The sequence below is a fragment of the Tripterygium wilfordii genome, chromosome 1 (genome assembly GCF_013401445.1).
Source record: "Tripterygium wilfordii isolate XIE 37 chromosome 1, ASM1340144v1, whole genome shotgun sequence".
NCBI lineage: Eukaryota > Viridiplantae > Streptophyta > Magnoliopsida > Celastrales > Celastraceae > Tripterygium > Tripterygium wilfordii.
In genome coordinates, this window is record NC_052232.1 from 2,780,395 (window position 1) to 2,800,114 (window position 19,720).

Consider the following 19,720-nt stretch of genomic DNA (forward strand, 5'->3'; position numbering starts at 1 on the left):
TCAATGCCTGCGAACATCTCTATCAGGCATAACCTTAATTACACCCAAGTGTGGATCTCGTGAGGATTCCTATTCTCCAACATGCACGCTAGCGACTTCATGTCACTGACATGGAAGCTCCATTTGGTAGAGGGCGTTGGATTGATTTTCAACGCTAGCTTAAAAACTGTGGGGAAAAAAAGTTGTCTAATAAACTGTGAGGTGTTTGGTGAACTAAAAGCTAACGATACCTTATAAGCTGTTGAATAAAAGTATTATCTTAAATTTATAATATTATATTTTATGATTTTTATAATAAAATTTGTTATTCTTAAATTTAATATAATAAATATAATTTATTACTAAAATTAATTTTAAGTATAAATTATAAATATTTCTAAAATTTTTTATGTAAAATTAATTAAAAAAAATTTAAGTACAAAAATTTTAAAAATATTAAGTAAAAATGTTAAGTACATCAAATAAAAATTATTAAGTAAAAAATTGGGCCCCACTGTTTTCATAAGGAATACAAAAATTTACAACTTAGACCCCAAGTGACTTAAAAAAAAAATAATAATGAAATGCTTGAAAGAAACCAGCGGTGCTGGTGGCGTACCCTTAGAGCACTTGTAATGGTGTTATTTTGTCTGGGCCAACAAATATGTATGGGGTTTTGTGTTTTGCTGATGTGGCTGTATTGGGTTTTGTGTTTTGCTGATGTGGCTATATTGGGAGATGTGTTTTATATTGAAAGATTGTGTTGTAGTGTAGTTTTATTGGGGACAACATAGAGGGAATGTGAATTTGTTGGCCACCATATTGGGTGGGAAGGAAAATGTATAGGAATTTGTGTTTTGTTGATGTGGTTATATTGGGAGATGTGTTTTGTTGATATTATTGTATTGAGAGACGTGTTTGCTTTGACTTTTTATGTAATAGAAGTGGGACCCAATATAGATTTTTACTGGGTTAGCAAATTAGGACTATTGCAGTTGCTCTTAGTGTTTGGTGGAGCGGGGCCGTTGGCGGTCCCGCCCCACCAAACACTACTGGAGTGACATGATGTCCCAGTCCCAGCCGTAAAAATACACAAGAGCATACTGTTAACTAGCAAAACAAGTATCACCACAACACTATATGATGAGCATTACAAAAGATTAAAGTAGTGCACATATATGTGAGAAAAGCTACACTATAATGTCCTACAATTCTTGAGCATTGTCCCTAGTTTGAGGCTCTCTTTAAGTAATACTATAAAATGACTCAAACAACATATACATAAACATATTGTATACAACAGATATTTACATAACCAAGAAAAGTGGCCCAGTCCCGGCCACTTTCCTTGTAAGCATCAGGAACACTGGAGTAGCAGCAGAGGTTGTTGGACAATTCCCAGCCTCAATCCTCTTTCCTAGACACAAACAAACAAACATCCGAGGCCATTGGTTTATCCTCACATAGTAGTGCTCTCTGATCCTTCCTTCACCAACGAACTTGTAACAATAGAATAGCAGGGCATAAGAGGGTCTGTGACATTCTAGGCTGTAGTTGATTGGTTTGTACCATTCTTTCCCTCTCACCTCAACTACTTTTATACTTAAGGAAGATCCTTTAGTTACATAAATGTATATTAGAATCTCTAAAATCAAATCAGTAGCTAAAATAGAGAGTAAAAAGTCCAGATTTGAAAAAAATCGCATGCATGAGCATCTTTTCACAAGTAGATAAAATAGAGACAATTCTCTATTTATAGAGACTCCTACATGTCTAATCCTATTTTAAGTATGCATTTATGCATGAGCATCTCCTCACAAGTAGCTTAAATAGAGACAATTCTCTATTTATAGAGACTCAACGGCTAATCTTATTTTAAGTATGCATTTTTCAACCTCCCAACCGGTACCCTATATAGTTACCCATTTTAGGTATTTTATCTTTGGTAACCCAAATGTAGGGTACGCCAGTTTCCCCCAAATCCTAGACAACAATAAAATATTCAATCTTCTCTCTTGTTTTTCTTGCTCGAGTAAACCAAAGACGAAAGCAACGAGCCGATCTCCAGGCGAATTCCGATCTATGTTTCCTTGATACGCCAATCTCTCTCACATATATCTTTCTTATGCTTCTTCTTTTCACCTCATCTCTTTTGTAGTGAATTTTGAAAACACTTGATATTAATGCCATAAAAGTTCGTAATATGGAACATAATGTTGTATTCACCCTCAAGTCCTTTGTATCTTCTATGTTGTGGACCTCTAGCGAAAATGAGACAGTGTGTGTGAGCACTCTTAAGCTGCAATGCACTCATAGTCTGGTCAGATCAGATCAGATCACAACTTCCACAAAACAATGTCGCTTCCATTGTGGTGAGGAGGGATCCGTTTAGAATTCGAATTACCTGAGTGCTGCTTTTATCAAGTGGGACAAGTTTTGGAAGCATCAGCAGCAGTAACATTAACACAGAAAGGAGGCTTGATGTTACCCCCAATCAAAGGGAAAGAAGCCAGCAATCACAAATAATAGTTTGCATTGCCATAGGACACAACATGGTTACTTACGATCGGTCACAACTCACAAGTGCAACAGAAATAATCAGTTGGGAGGAGGTTCACGCTGGGTGGGGAACGGGGAGGGAAGGGAGGGAGGGCGGAGTTTCAATAGAAATAATCACTTAAGCAAGTTGAATAGCCAACCAAGTAAATTTATTGAAGGCACATAATAATTAAAAACCAAGACAACACGACAAACACACCAGCACTGGTAAATGGTTGATCTTCAAAGATTCAGGTAAACAGAAAGGGGCAAAGACTTTTAAGGATATAAAATAAAAATAATGTCAGATAGTATTTTCGTCAATGTCGAGGTTTCAGCAATGTTCTTTATTTCACCACAAAGGAGGCACCATGCGACACAAGGAATTCGCATGACAAGAAAACATAGCAACTCTGTGAAGAAGAAGCATGCATTACAAGAGAACTGGTTAAAATAGTTTCACCAGACTTCAGGACGGAGTTCACCAGTTGCTGGGGGTAACCATCTCCCAGAATGGTACACACTTTCACCAACCTTCCAACCAGGCACATCCTTCATTACTTCAGCCTCATATTCAAGATACTTCTTCCACTCCTTGACAAATCTGATTAAAGGAAAAAGGAAAGAATTTTCAGTCACTACTGTCAGAGAGGGAGTAAAATATATCATCAGTGGAGGGACTTGTTGGATACCTTTCATCTTCTTCAGCTTGAAGAACAGGTAGTATCGCCCTGCGCGCAGAATATTTCTCCTCCTTCAGAGCCCTATGGTATGGAATGCAAATAATTTAATCCCATTGATTCATCTTTAAGATAACAAATGAGGTAGGAACCAAAAAAAGTCCTGCAAATCCACTCGTCATCACTTATTTTTACCCAAAACAGGCAATGAAGCATCAAGCAGATATCCACATGACGATAGATATCTTGAGAAAATTTGAATTGTTCTAATTAGAAATGAAATTCACCGAAAGGAAATTCTGGTAGTAAAAGGTTTCAATAATAAAGCTTTGTATAAGGCCTTAATATATAGGCATTTCACACATACGACTGTAAGATAACAAAATCATTTGCTCTATTCTCACTATCTCAATGTCTCCCTCAAGTGTTTTGTTTATTCAGTAATTATTTGAACAAATGACTCCTGTCAAGTTGTGTCAGCATAAGTTAACCAGTAAGTTTATCAGGCAGCAAAAGTACCATACTACTCCAGTCAAAAAGTACTTTAGATAAATGAAACCTAGCCAAGTCAAATCATATCTTCCACATAAGTACCATACTACTCCAGTCAAAAAGGATTTTAGATAAATGAAACCAAGGCAAGTCAAGTCATATCTACCCATTCAACAATAACAGTGTTAAGCATAATAAAGTAAAATCAAGCCCCATGCTAAAATCATTCTGTCATACAATCACCCCCTACATTAAATCAGGGCTTTGCCTCCTTGCTTCTTTTTTTCCCCCTAAATACATCATGGGAACTTTTGCAAAAGGTTGGCTCCATGCCAGTGCAAATTTTATTGAATTACTCAGTCCTTCTATATCTGAGGTAGGTGTTCTGCCTTAATTGTTCATTACATACATATTGCGGAGCTTCAGATTGACAAAGCAAGGGAACTAAGAAATATGCTGGAGATGCACGGCAAGAGGGAAGAAAAAAAAACTTAAACAAATGAAACTATCTGTCTCAATTGCTAAGAAGCACCGATACGGGTGCGGGGATATGGGTATTCGCTATTTCTTCCAAAAACTAGGATACAGGTACGACTTATATAAATATTGAACAAGATAACAATATCAACCAAATTGAACAAGATAATCTACAGACTACAATGCATATTTTAAATCCAAATTGTTTAATAGTAAAAAAATAAGCCTAACCAGTAATCATTCCAATAGTCGACATACACATATATTCAAGATTCATGTAAAGTGTAAACTGTAAATTAAGTTGTTAATACACCTATTCCCGTATAAATCAATCTTATCAAACCTGATCAAGACATACACATAAGAAGAAACACATATGATCATTCAAATGCAACTACACCTAGCCACCTGTAATTGTGAGTTAATAATTACTTGTAACTTTGTAAGTTGTAACAACAAATTGCTAACATAGAATTTCTTAACTACACGAAGAAAAGATTTAAGTCCTGAAAGCAAAAAAAAGTGGGAGTTAAAATTACCATGAAAGACACGAAATTCATGAACTTTACAAAAGAGACAAAAGAAAAATATCAAAAACTTGGAACATACAATTACATCGATCAAACTCGCTCATCAAACTACAATATAACATGAAAAGGACCATCCAATTCAACCTCAAATTACAAATGACTAATCAAAGACAGAGATAGAGGGGGGGAATTACCAGAGAAAAGAAGATTATCATCAAACACAGAGAGAGGAATAAATTGGGTCTGGTTGCAATCGAGGACAAGAACGGGCGCGATCTAGGAGTCAACAGAAGAAGACAGGAAGAAGAAGAAGGGCTAGGGCACGAATATGGTTTTATTTTACTGGGCTTATTTTGTTGAGTTTTTTTCTGGGCTTGGGCTCAAATATGGCCCATTTTTTACACAAAAAAAGACACTTGAAGACCAGACAAATCCCAGCCTTACCCAAACGTATCTGAGCCGTATCCGAAAACAAAAATAAAAAAAGGGGTGTGGGATTGAAGCACCCACCCGCGGCGAACCTGCATCCCAAACGCAGCCAGTGCGAGTGCCTTGGGGTCCTAGGTGTACTAGTGCGTCCTTGGTCACAAGGTTTCAAAGGATAGGGGAACATAGACTTCAAAGGAAAACTAGAAGTGACCACAACTAACTACTGTCACTTCACTAATTACAAAAGGTATCCACGACTAATAGAGGAAGAAGACCTATCAAAGAAAAATCTATTGCTGATTAGTGAAAGTTAAAGGAGCCAATTTTAACCATCACCACCTTCTGTACATCATGCTTCTACTCTTTTATTGCAGAATAAAAATGAATATAAATCATCACTTTAACTGCTCAAAGCATATCCATGAATGAACATGCATAGATACATCTTATTCAGCTGCATATGGGAAAAGCAGAGAGTGCTACAAAATTAGGTTGGAATATTTTTTGGCCATTTCCTCCAAATAGATCAATCTTTCACTCTCCATCCCCCACTTAAAAGATGTTGATTCAGTAAAGGAAGCAAGTACACTATTCCCTCCATTTTTATTTTTCTACATGCAACTTCTAGCATCTCTTTCACATAAACAAGATCAAGCAAATCACATCGCGATGAGTAGGTACAAGCATCTCCTCGGAGCTATATGCAAAAAAACAGCTTTTGCAAGTCACCTACAAAGGAAAAAAAAGCCAGGAACAAAATTACATGAAAATTTAAAATCCCTCGACTCTCCATTCCAACTCCATAAGGAAGGGCCTTTTCTATTTATATAATAGCCAGACCATATCAGCTAAGGTGTTTAAGTCAATATGGGGAGGCTAAACCCTACAATCTGCTGCTTCAAAGGATAAACAAATCCCGTGCACAAGGCTGCCGTAGTTGGCGGAGTCGGTTACAGGCAAGAAGTATGCAAACCTTATCCTCACATAATGTGTGGGGAGGCTGTTTCCAGTAAAAGAAAAGAGAAAAAAAAAAAAAAAAAACTCACTTGAATTTGCTAATTTTACCATACGTAAGGTGGAACAACCAGCTTGACCTCTCTGGCTCAAGAGCATTTAGCAAATCAACAAATCGAAGCCTAGGGAAGTGCTTGATGAAATTTCTTTAAATAATATCTGATCATTGAAAACCCCCGTCACTCAAAGCTTAATTGAAAAATCATATCCGTATTCCTATCTAAATAACTTCACGACTACTGGTTCAAAAATCATAACTATCCCCAAAAGTTCCACAGAAGTGGTTGATGTTCTTTATTTTGTCCAAATATTTCCCATAAGTACCCAAAATATTCATACCACACATCAAGGTACCATGGCCAACAACTGGATTTCATCAAATCACTACTTCCGCTATTGTCTGATTCAGGAAGACAGCTAAAGCCAGTCCCCAAGTCAATCACAATAATTACTAGAAAGCTTGATTGTTAGCAAATTGCAAATGCACATAAAACTCCTGACAGCCATAGTTTTAGCAAGGGGAAAATGAAGATGAAAACTTTTTTGCCACGTTACCTTCAACATATGTTCCAAAATTATTAAAGGTCTATTCAAATTCCAAATATAATGTCGTAAAAATTCACATTCAATCATGCTCTTCATTCGCTCATTCCATCGAACTGTGAAACCAAATCATATTCCAGTATTATACATGAATATTGTTCCTTAGTACCTCTATCACTTCTTTTCCATGTTGACCTCACACGTTCATACATCGGACTCCAACCTGATCATCTAATGTACTTTTTTCTTCAATAGCAAACACCGGGGGAAGCAAAGCCCAAAAAATAACTATGGACTAAAAGCTTTCAAAAAAACAATTTCTTTTCCGAACAAAAAAACCATCAGCAGTTTCTTTCTAATTATGATTAGAAGTTTTACCTCAACGATAGAATTCCCAAACTAGGGAGAACAATAAACATGAAGCTAAATTTCTTTACAAAAACTTACACTTATTTGTTTAGTGCATATTGGTACAGCTGTTCAAGTGAGTCAGTGACCCTTGTTCTTATGCATAAAGACCACAAACTTTTGCCACATCAAAAGATGTAATTAGACACAAGAAGTTTAACACAGCAGACCAGCATATCCCTTTGACATCACCAAGAACTAAAATATATCTAGCCCCTGTCATTTCCAAGGCTCAATTTGCTTCACTATACCTGAATAATGAAATTTGAAAAATAACGAGTCTCGTCTCAAAAATAACAGCTCCATATCTGAATCACCTAATTGCAAACTGAACACTATATCCTTTTCTTCATCAAAAGCTCCATAAAGCAACATCAAAAGGCTTAATGATGTACCCAAACATAAAATATTAACAGCTTAATCCTTCTCTACCAATTTGCTCAAAGCTTCAGAGAGTCTAATTCAATTAGAAATACCGAAAAGAGAGTTAATAACCAAGAACGCAAACAAAGATCATCTACCAAAATCCAGTCCCAATCGAATCAAAGTAAGTAAATAGCGAAAATTCCAATAAACATTGAGAGAAATAAATATATAGATATGGTGGATGAAGGAGGAATGTGAACCTGCGGATCTTGTTGCCCTGGCCAACCTGGTACATGCCGTAGGAGAAGACCCCAAAGGTAGTAAGGAACATTGCAATGGCGCTGGGACCTTTGTTAGGGATCCGTCGGGCGTATCGGACCGGGGCAAACCCACCTGGAGGCGGACCGTCCTGCAGGAGCGGCATATCCTTCACGCTCGTCATACCGGGCTTATGCCTTATCGTTGCCTCCGTCATCTTTCCGTTCGTCGGAGTCTGTCTCTGAGATTGTTAATCAGAATCAGGTGAGGTGACTGCTAGTTTTTTGGGCTGATTTGAGGGATTCGAGTTAAGCCTAAAATGGCCGCCTTTGTATGTGACCGTCGAGGTTCCTAAGACAGAACTGCATAGAGTCACAGCGCTGTCACTTTATCGTAACTCTCGTTCAAAAGTGAATTTACTTCCATGCCATCTCTTTTTCTTTCGGCATTTAATTTAGTCCTCCAAGTTTGAAACCAATCAAAATTGGCCGCCAATTTTAATAAATCTTAAAATTGAAGGACCAAATTTAAATACTAATGTGGTGAAGATGAAAAATGGAGGAAGGGGAGGGGGAAGTGGTCGGCTACCTCTTTTTAGTCTATTTTCTCCAATTATTTTTTTAAGTTAAGTGGTATTTATGGGTGTTTGTACCAAAAGTAACTTCCAATCACCATATAACACGTGACAGCATAGACACTCTCATCCAATAACCAGGAGACACATGAAGAGTCAATTAGGCTCTATACTAATTGTTTGTTTGTTTTGTACAGAGTTTGATTTTATATACGCTTAAATTCAAGATTGTGTTGTTGGAAATTAGGATGTTTGTTAGAGTATTTTTCGAAATAGCTAATATTCAGGGATTTATTTGTTAAACACACTATCAGCTATTGCACGACAACAAGAGTCCATAATTATGACTTCCCACTGCACTTTGAGGGTCAGGTCACCTTCCCACGTTCATCAACTAGAAGCGGCCAAGAATGACAACTATGAGCCTCCTTCCATCAACAACAAGAATGAAGTCTACATTTTAGAGTAGTGTAACAAGCTATATATTACAGTCTCCATGAAGAAAGATCACAATCATGATCTATAGCCATGATCTCCACAACCTCGAAGAAATGAAGGTTACAAGAGAATCTAGGCCAGTAACCCAAGTGGCAAGCAAGCAAGTAATTTCTCATGATCTACCACGACAGGACATGTCAAGATCATGCCTAAAGCAAGAGATGATAACTAATATTGAAGATCATGAAGACTATAAGAAGAAGCAGCATAAATCATGAGTACCTCGTAAAACACAAGCTCCACATCTCTAAATTTTATCATTTACATTAGCATGACTCCAGTAAATTAATTTTTAGCCCAGTTATTTCTTTTTCAATACTCCGTAATTGTAGCCTTTGCGGCTATTATGTTGATTTAGCTTCTAAAGCACATTTTTTCATACATTCCAAGATATATTCCTAATGAAAATTTTAATGCATTCCGACGATGTGTTATTTTCAGCAGCCTAATAGAAGTACTTTCATTTCGGTATTTGTCTTTGATTTTTGAGTAATGATTCGAGCAATTGCTTTGTGATTCTTACGATTATTGGATTCTTGACCTAGGATTCTTTGGTTTGTGATGGGTATGATAAAACACGAATGATATTCATTTTTATTTCAATTCAGATGTGGGTTGACTGTGATTGGTGTGTTTCTCTCTACATTCTAAGCTCTATTAATTAAATATTATTTATTTATAGTTTTTTTCTGAGTCGAATGTTATTTTTGAGTTCATGGTTTTTTTTTTCTTATTTTTTAGTACGAGCACCAAATGGATATGTGCTATGCTTTTCTTGGTGTGATTTCATTACTCTGGGTCGTCCCTGTATTGATGATACAAATAATATTTGATAAAAATGATTCATTGAAGCACAAGCAAATTGGAAATATTATTGTATATCAATTAGCCATCATTTTTCAATTTTTTCTCACACAAAATTACACAATATATCATTGTTCCTATGATGTTCAGAGAGTTAAAAGATATTTGAGAATTATGCATTGATTTTGCTATTGTTATCAAATATGGGTTTGAAAGGTGTCGCAATTGGAATCGCGACGTGAGGGAATTTACCAAAAAAACAAGGAAGTCGTCATCAATTGATTTGGGAAGTCATCATCAATTGATTTGGATGTGTAATTAATCACCTTTTTAAATACTGGTATATGATTAGTACCCCACAACACCCGCTCACGCGGTTGTCAACACTTGGACAAGGGCTAATGTATTTTTTGATTTTTGTTTAAAAAAATTGATTTCTGAAAACTTCTCCCATAAAGAAGATATATCAAAGCCCAATGAACCAAAGCCCACAACTAAAATCAAGTTCTGTACAACTCAATATTAGCCGTTACTCTCCAACGGATACATTTTACTTTTCTCTGTATTTAGTCTTTTGCTTGTAATATAGTTGAGAGCATAACCTCATGCTATATATTTGTATGCTATTCTCCATTCTCAGATAATAACAAATACGTTCCCAAAACCTTTTTATGGTATCGGAGCCTCAAGACTCCACCGAGATAATTGTTGCTCCACCCACCTCCATGGCTTCCCGAAACTCCACCTCTGTTACTATTCCTATTCCAGGAACTACCCTCACAGTTACCGTACATGCTGTCTCTGCTATTCCCCTTAAACTCACATCAACAAACTTTCCATCATGGCGTCTTCAAATGTTGTCTCTCTTACGGGCTTACGGCGAGCTGTTCTCCCTCTCATTGGTGATGTTGCAACAAGCTCTGTAGCCTGGACCAAAGCTCACCAGCTATTTGCAAATTCTTCTAGGTCCCGTGTTCTTTAACTCAAATCACAACTTTCCCGTTGCCAAAAAGGCATCAAACCTATGGCTGAATTTTTGCAAGATGTTAAAAGCCTTGCAGACGAGCTTGCTCTCATTGATCATCCCATACCACAAGATGATCTCACCTTATATATTCTTGATGGCTTGGGCGAGGACTATACTGGTATCGTTGGTTCCATTCGAACCCGAGAAACCCCCTTCTGTTTTGAAGAACTCAAGGACATTCTTGTAGCCCAAGAGGGGTTCATATCCCGACTTACATCGGCTGCACCTCTCTCCTTCACCACAGCCAACTATCATTATAAACAGCCTGGTGCCAACCATCCACCATCCCAAGGCAGAGGAAATGGACCTCCACGGTCAAACTGGAACTCCAACAGATCAAATCAAAACTGGAACAACAACAGGTCATCCTCCTCTGGTGGCCGTGGTCGTGGTTATAATAGGGTGGTCTGTCAACTTTGTGACAAACCTGGTCATCCCGCTAACAAATGCTGAAAGTTCAAAGTCTTTCAAAATCACCAGTCACCCTCTGTTAACTATGCGGCCTCTCCTCACTCAGTCCCATATCACACTCAGTCTTGGCTTCTTGATTCCGGGGCCAGCACAATATGACCAATGATCTCTCTAATCTCTCCATCCATTATGAGTATGATGGCACTGAAGAAGTCCACATAGGAGATGGCTCAGGTTTGCATATCACACACGTGGGTTCCACTCAATTTCCTACTATCACACGACCACTTCATGTGAACAATACACTGTGTGTTCTTTTCATTGATAAAAATTTATTGTCTGTTCATGAGATTACTAAGCATAATCAAGTTTTTATTGAATTTTCCCCTTTCCATTGTGTTATTAAGGATCAACGTACGGGTCGCATTCTGGCCGTGGGTCGCTGCATTGATGGTCTCTATCACCTGGACCACCACTCCATGAAATGTCTCACTGCCTCTACTTATCCATCTCGAAGTCCTATCACTCTTGCTAGGTGGCACTCTCGGCTTGGTCACCCTTCCTCCAAAAATCTTACCACTATTTTGAACTCTTTCAAGTTGGCATGTACACAACTAGTCTCACTTCCTCTCTCTGTACGTCATGTCAAGTTAATAAAAGTCATAAGTTATCGTTTGGCCACTCAAGTGTTACCAGCTCTGCTCCTCTTCATGTGGTGTATAGTGATGTGTGGGGACCAGCTCCCACATCCTCCATTGATGGTTATAATTATTATGTCGTTTTTGTCGATCATTTTACTCGTTATTCCTGGTTATTTCCCATTCAACGTAAATCCGATGTTCACTCAGTGTTTACTCAATTTCACAAGTTAGTCGAAAAACAATTTCAAACACCTATTCGTAATCTCTACAGTGATAATGGGGGAGAGTTTATTAAGCTCAAATCCTATCTCATGCAACATGGCATCAGCTGGTTTCCCTCCCCTCCACACACACCTCAACACGTTGCCTTGGCTGAACGAAAACATCGCCACCTTACCGAAACTGCTAGAACTCTCTTACACTCTGCTAAGTTGCCGTATTCATTTTGGTCTTTTGCTTTTCAAACTGCTGCCTACCTTATCAATAGAATGCCTATTTTCCATAATTCTCCTGTTACTCCATTTCAAATGCTTTTCCAAAAATCACCTAATTTTGTTAAATTACGGGTGTTTGGGTGTGGTTGCTATCCATGGTTAAGACCCTATACACATCACAAACTTGAGCCCCGATCCAAGCTTTGTCTTTTTCTTGGATATTCCAACTCTCAAAGCTCTTATAAATGCTTTGACCCACTCACCAAAAGATTGTATCTGTCTCGTCATGTAATATTTGATGAGTCCTTGTTTCCTAGCTATCATGAGTCCCCACCTACACCTACCCCTCAAGTCTCCACTATCTCTCCTACTTACACGCCTACTGCCCCACTAGTACAACTATCTCATCCTATCTCATCTTTAAACCCCACACCCCATGTGTGTTCTCCACTCAATCCAACATCACCCAACCTACTTTTATCTTACCCACCCACTACAACCCATCATATCCCACCCACTACCACCCTTTCTATGGTCACTCGCTCCAAGAATAACATATTCAAACCTAAGTCTCTCAACTTAAGCACTCTTCATTCTCTTCCACAATCTCTTGAACCTACCTCCGTCATCAAAGCACTCCAACACCCTCAGTGGAAAGCAGCCATGCAATGTGAATTTGATGCTCTTATGCATCATAAAACTTGGACTCTAGTTCCCCCGGCATCACATATACGACCCATAGGATCCAAATGGATTTTTCGGGTCAAGCGCAACCCCGATGGCACTATTGCCAGATATAAGGCACGATTGGTTGCGCAAGGCTATGCCCAACGCCCGGGAATTGACTATACTAACACTTTTAGTCCTGTTATTAAACCTGTAACTATTCGTACTGTCTTATCTATTGCAGTGTCTCAGCAGTGGTCTATTCAACATCTAGATATCAACAACGCATTCCAACATGGTAAACTTACCGAGACAGTGTTCATGCGTCAACCTCGAGGTTTTCAAGACCCAGACCATCCTACCTATTTATGCCAACTGCACAAATCCCTCAATGGTCTCAAGCAGACCCCAAGGGCGTGGTACAACGCATTGCGTACAAGCTTAATAGCCATGGGTTTCACTAACTCCCTTGCAGACACATCATTGTTTACTCTTCGCGAAAATTCACATTTTATGTACATTTTAGTTTACGTTGATGATCTGATACTCACAAGTTCTAACACTGCTATTCTTAACAGGGTCACTCGTAACCTGGCTTCTCAATTTTCTCTCAAAGAGCTTGGTGATTTATCTTACTTCTTAGGTGTTGAAGTCACACGCACCTCCCGTGGTTTATTCCTTTCTCAGCAAAAATATGTTCGTGATCTCTTAGAACAGACGAATATGGACGGTGCCAAACCAGTCTCCACTCCATTGCCTGCCCACTTCGCTGTAACTAAAACTGACGGGACATCTCTGCTGGATCCAACTCAATATCGTCAAATTGTGGGCCGTCTCCAATATTTGAGTCTTACGAGACCAGATGTTTGCTTCGCCGTCAACCGTCTTGCTCAGTTCATGGCACACCCTACCGACATACATTTCTCTCTTCTCAAGCGTGTTCTCCGATATCTTAAAGGTACCTATACTGAAGGCATCACTATCTTCAAAACGCTTGATCTTCACCTTCATGCTTACACGGACTTAGATTGGGCTGGCCATCCCGACGACAAGTCCTCTACCTCTACCTACATCGTCTTCCTTGGCCCAAACCCTATTTCATGGCGCTCTCAAAAACAACGGGCCGTCGCTCGGTCCTCCACTGAAGCTGAATATCGTGCATTAGCTTCCACAGCATCTGAAGTCGTGTGGCTCAAACATCTCCTTCATGATTTACATTGGACTGTCACCTACCCCCCTCCAATTTTTTGTGACAACCAAGGTGCTACAGCTCTTAGCCTTAACCCTGTTTTACACTCCCGTATGAAACACATAGCAGTCGACCTTCACTTTGTTTGCTCTCTTGTACACAACGGCACCCTCAGCGTCATCAAGATCCATACCTCTGATCAGCTGGCCGATATTCTCACCAAGACACTTCTCAAAGCTCCCTTTCACAAGCTGCGTTCCAAGATTGGTCTCCTTGCTGGGCCCCCAATCTTGAGGGAAGGTAAAGAAGATATATCAAAGCCCAATGAACCAAAGCCCACAACTAAAATCAAGTTCTGTACAACTCAATATTAGCCATTACTCTCCAACAGATACATTTTACTTTTCTCTGTATTTAATCTTTTGCTTGTAATATAGTTGAGAGCATAACCTCATGCTATATATTTGTAAGCTATTCTCCATTCTCAGATAATAACAAATACGTTCCCAAAACCTTTTTATCCCATACGGGTACAGAATACAATGAGAGAGAAGTTTACAAAAATTCAAACAAAGATATCTTTGAAAATTGATTTTAGAAAGCTCCTCTCATATGGGTACAGAATACCACGAAGAATGAACTTACAAAAATTCAACCAAAGGTATTTTTGAAAATTTATTTTTTGGAATGTCCCGCTTTCAGATTTGACAATAATCATTTTGATTAAAATCATTTTTTTCGAGTGGGTGGTAAAACCATTTATGTTTGAGATGGCAGCTATTCTGATTTTAGAAATCAAAACAAAACAAATCAAGTGTTGGTCCAAAATAAAGCAAATCAAAAAAAAAATATTGGCCTAAATAAAATGAACTCATAAATCAAAAGTGGTGGTGAAATTCATACTGTACGGGGACAGAATCCCAAGAAGGAGAAAACTCAAAATTTTCCAACCTTCCGGCAAACCCGACGCCAAATAGAAACTCTTCTTATACGGGGCCAGAATCCCATGAAGGAAAGAGCCTGCAAGTTCGGGACTTCTCATGGATGATCTATTTGCGGGGTTCCTACCTATACGGAAACAAAAATCCCACAAAGGATGGACCCATGGACTTAGGCAAGGTTTTGAAAACCAGACCGGTCATCGAATCTGAAAATTTATTGGTTCAAAGTTCAAAGGTCCAAACGGGGTTTGAATCGGGTTCAAAACGGTCCAATATAATTAATTATAAAATATATATTTATTTAAATATAAATAATAATTATAAACTTTTCATACTTTATAATACTCACAATATTAGAAATGTTTTAATAAATGTAATAATACAAATTTTGATATGTAGAATTAATGTGTTCGTTTAAACAAATAAAGTATTATAGCCTAATTGATCAAAAAATTCACATTTAATCTAATGAGTGAATTGTCACTTAATGTTTTTATTAAATATATCATTTTTTATCAAACACAATTATTAAATATATCATTTTTTTATCAGACACAATAAATATATTATAATTTTCAAGAAGGTAGAGATCATAATCGAAAATATTATATTGAATTCATTTCATTTCCTAAACGAAAAAATGTCTAGTAGCCTAGTTGGTAAGGTCATTACCTTTTTTGTAAAGGTCATGAGTTTTATTCTGACCAAAAACATTATTTTCTTCATTTATTCAAAGGCCAATCAGTTCGTGCAAATCGATCGGCTCAACTGGTTCAACCGAAAATTGGTCAGTTCCAGAGTTCATCAATTTTATGTGTGCTGATCAAATCGGTTGGACCGGTCCGATCGGCTGGTTCGATTTTTAAAACACTGGACTTAGGTGCCCAACATCTCCCCCTGTACGGGGACATAAATCCCACGAAGGATAAAAACTCTCAAGTCTCACGGCATCCAAGGACAAGAACCCAAATAATGTACAAGCTAGATTAAAAAGAAACCTAAGAGAAGTCTTTATTTCCAACAAAATCTCTCACGAAGGATGAAAGCTCCCAAATCTCACGGCATCCAAGGACAAGAACCCAAATAATGTAAAAGTTAGATTAAAAAGAAACCAAAGAGAAGTCTTTATTTCCAACAAAATCAAGGTAGAGACTTGAAAACAAAATCAAAAGGAAAACACTAAACTTCCCTACACTTTTTATTCCTAAGTATCCCTACACTTACCACATAGATAAATAATTGTTTAAGAAATTGCATAATAAACACGTAGGTATTGGAGAATAACATCGATCGGTGTGCTGCCTATTACGCATAGAGAGGAAGTTCTCTCTCATTTGTCTTCATCCAAGTTATTTCTCTCTCATCTTTCTTCTCTGTAAAAGCTTCCAAGATACAGAAACAAGATTGGAGAATGCATATACAGATCTGTTGAGCTAACCCGAGTTGAGCTGGAACACCGAGTTGTAGATCATCTGTTTTACCCTTATTTGTCTGGTTCGATTCTACGATCTGGTGATGTTCTTGGATTTTTTAACTGGTTTTTTGGATTTATAGCATGGGAAGATCTACAATGGAGAGCTTTAGTGAATATTCTAGGTGATGAGTAATTTTAGATCTAATTTGACGTATATGACTGGCATGCATAATATTCATTTGTAAACTGACGATAGTAGATAGATAGAACATTTCAAGTTTGAGTTTTTATATTATAAAAGTTGGTTGTTGGATATGGTTTTACAGTTTGGAATACTTGTATCATATAATGTTATTAATTTCTAAAGGTTTATAATTACGCTCTAATTGTGTTTAGTCACGATATTGAATGAGATTATTACATTATTGATTTTATTATTACGTGTTATTTGCATGCATAACACTACATTTTAGGTATAAGTTCCATGATTTGTGTGATATTTGGCAGTATATTGATATGAAATTATTACTTATGTGATTGTGTAATTATAAGCATGTAGAGTGTAATATGATAGGTTGATATTGTAATTATAACATGTGACAGTGTAATTTCGTCTTTTAATAGTGTAATTATACTTATCGATAGTGCAATTTGGTGATATGTTGTGTAATTGTGTATTTAGTAGTGTATTCTTCCTGAACAGATTGTTGGGGGATGTTAATGAGTGTCGAAGAGAATACATGGTTGGCATCTTTGTATTTGGATAAAGAATTATGGGTTTTAGTGTTTGTGAAAAGGTATTTTTGGGCAAGAATGTCCACAATCGGACGTAGTGAGAGTATGAACGCTTCTTTTTATGGTTACATAAATTCAAAAACTACTTTGAAGCAGTTTGTCGAATAAGATGAGAATGCTCTACGGAAGAAAGTAGATAAGGAGAGTCGAGTTAATTTTGACTCTTTCAACAAACAACTATTGTGTGCAACCTTTTATGAAATGGAGAAGCAAATCCGAGATGTGTACACCATGCAAAAGTTTTTTGAGTTCCAAAAGAAAGTCACTGAAATGATGTACTGTGGCATCAAATCAATAGAAGGAGAAACATGTAAGGAGGGCTTCCATACGTGGGTTAAGATAAAGTTTAAAGGTTGTACAGTGTCAGTAGACCAATAAAATAAGCTAGATTTCATGCCCCAAGGATTTGAACTTATTTTCAATTGTTATATGAATTTTGATGATCTTTATATTATTATATTTATTTGAAGTACTGGAATTTGGAATGTAATACTAGGGTGATATTGTGTTTTTAAGACTACTAGTAATGTTTTTATCTTGTTTAATATAGTTATTGCACATGTATAATTGAAGTCATCAAATATGTAATTATATATGGACAATATGTAATTACTAGTCAGAAAAGGTAATTAATTATACAATGCCATGGGCTCAAAATCAGTACAAATATCAGTTTACTATCATGATAATAAACAAAAAGCCCAATCAAGTTTAGAAGACTATAGACATACTAAATATATTACATGGGTACTACTTGAGAAGTTGGAATTGATTGTACAAATTTATATCCTATGAGTAGATTGGATCATTCAAGAATTGATGAACCAGTCTTGACCTATACTTCAATATGTACTCCTTGGTTAGTTTCTTAAGAATTTTCATTTTGTCCATAAGTTTTTGAATGATGAACATAGAAATGACTCCCACAATCAACCCTGAACATCGCACACCAAATATATGATTTTCAACAAGATAAATATATAATAATCGAGTATACATAGCATGTAATTAGCATCAATTCATATGTAATAACATAATATGTAATGCAATTTGAAAGAATGGAAGCGAAATAAAAACGTCAAATAGTGTAAATAATGGAATGGATTGATGGTATTTAACTTACATTACTTACAATCATGTCACCGTTTACTAAGGAAACATCAATTTTTCAGAAAAAGTGTAATAACTTGGATATCAAACATTTCAACTATCACAGGCACGCAAAAACAAATTTTTGATAGAAAAACACTACTTGACCTTGCGAACATGCAAATACCCAAAGAAATTGAGAGATATCGATGATTGCTTCGTTTATATGAGAAATGGATTCGAAATTTACCTATGAAGGAGGTGCTTCTCTCTTGCCACTTTAAACCGTCGAAAGACATTGTTGATGCGGCCACCATCGTGTTTTCCAGTAGATGAGAGATGGAGAGAAGGCGAGAGCTAAAGAGAGAATGTCATTCTTGGAGGAGAGAGAAGCTTCGTGATTGTTGGTGAGAGAGAGTGAAATCACATCTGACAATTTTTTAGAGAGGTGAACAAATATCTAGAAGGTTTAAGAAGCCCCGCCTAAATTTTGAGCAATTTTTTTTTTCATTTGAATTTGCCATGTCATAGTCCTATGTGTCATGCCACATGTGGTTAGGTACACTTAGGGATGTTTGTTTGGGGATGACTAGTGCCACCGAAATCAAAAAGAGCACCAAGATACATATCAAATATTCACTACAAAAGCTTGAACGCAATACCTAGAATCAAACAAATCTAGGAAGGGAATTGTGTTTGTTAACTCCTTATTTTTGTTATTTTTTTTTAATTTTTCCTCTCTCTCAATGAAAACCTCCTCCCTCTCCCTCTTTCTTTCCAACCCAGAACTTCTTCTCTCTTTTTCCTCTCTCTTCTCTCTGCTTTGCTATTGCCATTTTTTCTTACCAAAACCCAACCCTCTCCTATTTTTTAGCTTACCCGAGCTACCCCTCGCTCTCCTATTCTCCAATCTTTCTCTCTTTGTTTCCAAAACCTCCCTCTTCTATCTCTATTGTGTTCAATCTCTTTGATAGGATCCTGGGGCTATTTTGATAAAAATATATAGTATAGCTGATACTAGCTTTTATATAAGTGTAAAAGTCGTTTTGTAAAATCAGTCTTGATATGTTGAATAAAATGGAGATGTTTTCTCCTTTGTATTCTCTCTATCTTCTTCTTCTGTAAACCTTTTGTTCACCATTGCTGGGGTTAGGTTTGAAAGGGGTTTATAATGAAATTGATTAAGAGAAATTGAATCAAATACACCAAATAATGTATATGCACGCATAAAAAAATACTCCGTGAAAAATGACCTGGACAAAATTCAAGTATTACAAAAGGGATAGTTTTAAAGATTGAAACCCTTAATTTTGTTTATAACTCATTACACCTATATTTAAATTTATGCTGATTGTTTCTTGACTTTGAGGATGTATTACATATATAGATGTGTACGTATAGGGTTGCATTCGATTGTATATATATACAAGAACTTCCAATAATATCACATCAACTTCAACTCTCTTTCTAGCACTTTCTTTATATCTAAATTAATATTCAAACTTATGAAGGAGTCTTGTAAT

At 37.0% G+C, this 19,720-nt stretch overlaps 2 protein-coding genes across 2 annotated transcripts; one reads left to right on the forward strand and one right to left on the reverse strand.

Moving 5' to 3' along the window:
• Positions 1-2,722: 2,722 nt before the first annotated feature.
• On the reverse strand, positions 2,723-8,062 carry LOC119998519 (NADH dehydrogenase [ubiquinone] 1 alpha subcomplex subunit 13-B). Its single transcript, XM_038845875.1, has 3 exons — positions 7,717-8,062; positions 3,210-3,281; positions 2,723-3,121 (listed from the first exon to the last, which is right to left on the reverse strand). Exons 1-3 carry the CDS (start codon positions 7,929-7,931, stop codon positions 2,977-2,979), a joined length of 432 nt encoding a protein of 143 aa, XP_038701803.1. The 5' UTR covers positions 7,932-8,062; the 3' UTR covers positions 2,723-2,976.
• A 2,552-nt stretch (positions 8,063-10,614) lies between these two features.
• LOC119995291 lies at positions 10,615-11,070 on the forward strand. Its single transcript, XM_038841757.1, has one exon. The coding sequence runs from the start codon at positions 10,615-10,617 to the stop codon at positions 11,068-11,070; it is 456 nt and encodes a 151-aa protein (XP_038697685.1).
• The last annotated feature ends 8,650 nt before the right edge of the window (positions 11,071-19,720 follow it).

Excerpts from the sequence above, each read along its gene's own strand:
- LOC119995291 (XM_038841757.1), top strand. The coding sequence starts at position 10,615 with ATGGCTGAATTTTTGCAAGATGTTAAAAGCCTTGCAGACGAGCTTGCT.
- LOC119998519 (XM_038845875.1), bottom strand. The coding sequence starts at position 7,931 with ATGACGGAGGCAACGATAAGGCATAAGCCCGGTATGACGAGCGTGAAG. Across the intron at positions 3,282-7,716 it reads CAGGGCAACAAGATCCGCAG|GGCTCTGAAGGAGGAGAAAT; the intron begins GTTCACATTCCT and ends TCCATACCATAG. Across the intron at positions 3,122-3,209 it reads CAAGCTGAAGAAGATGAAAG|ATTTGTCAAGGAGTGGAAGA; the intron begins GTATCCAACAAG and ends TCCTTTAATCAG.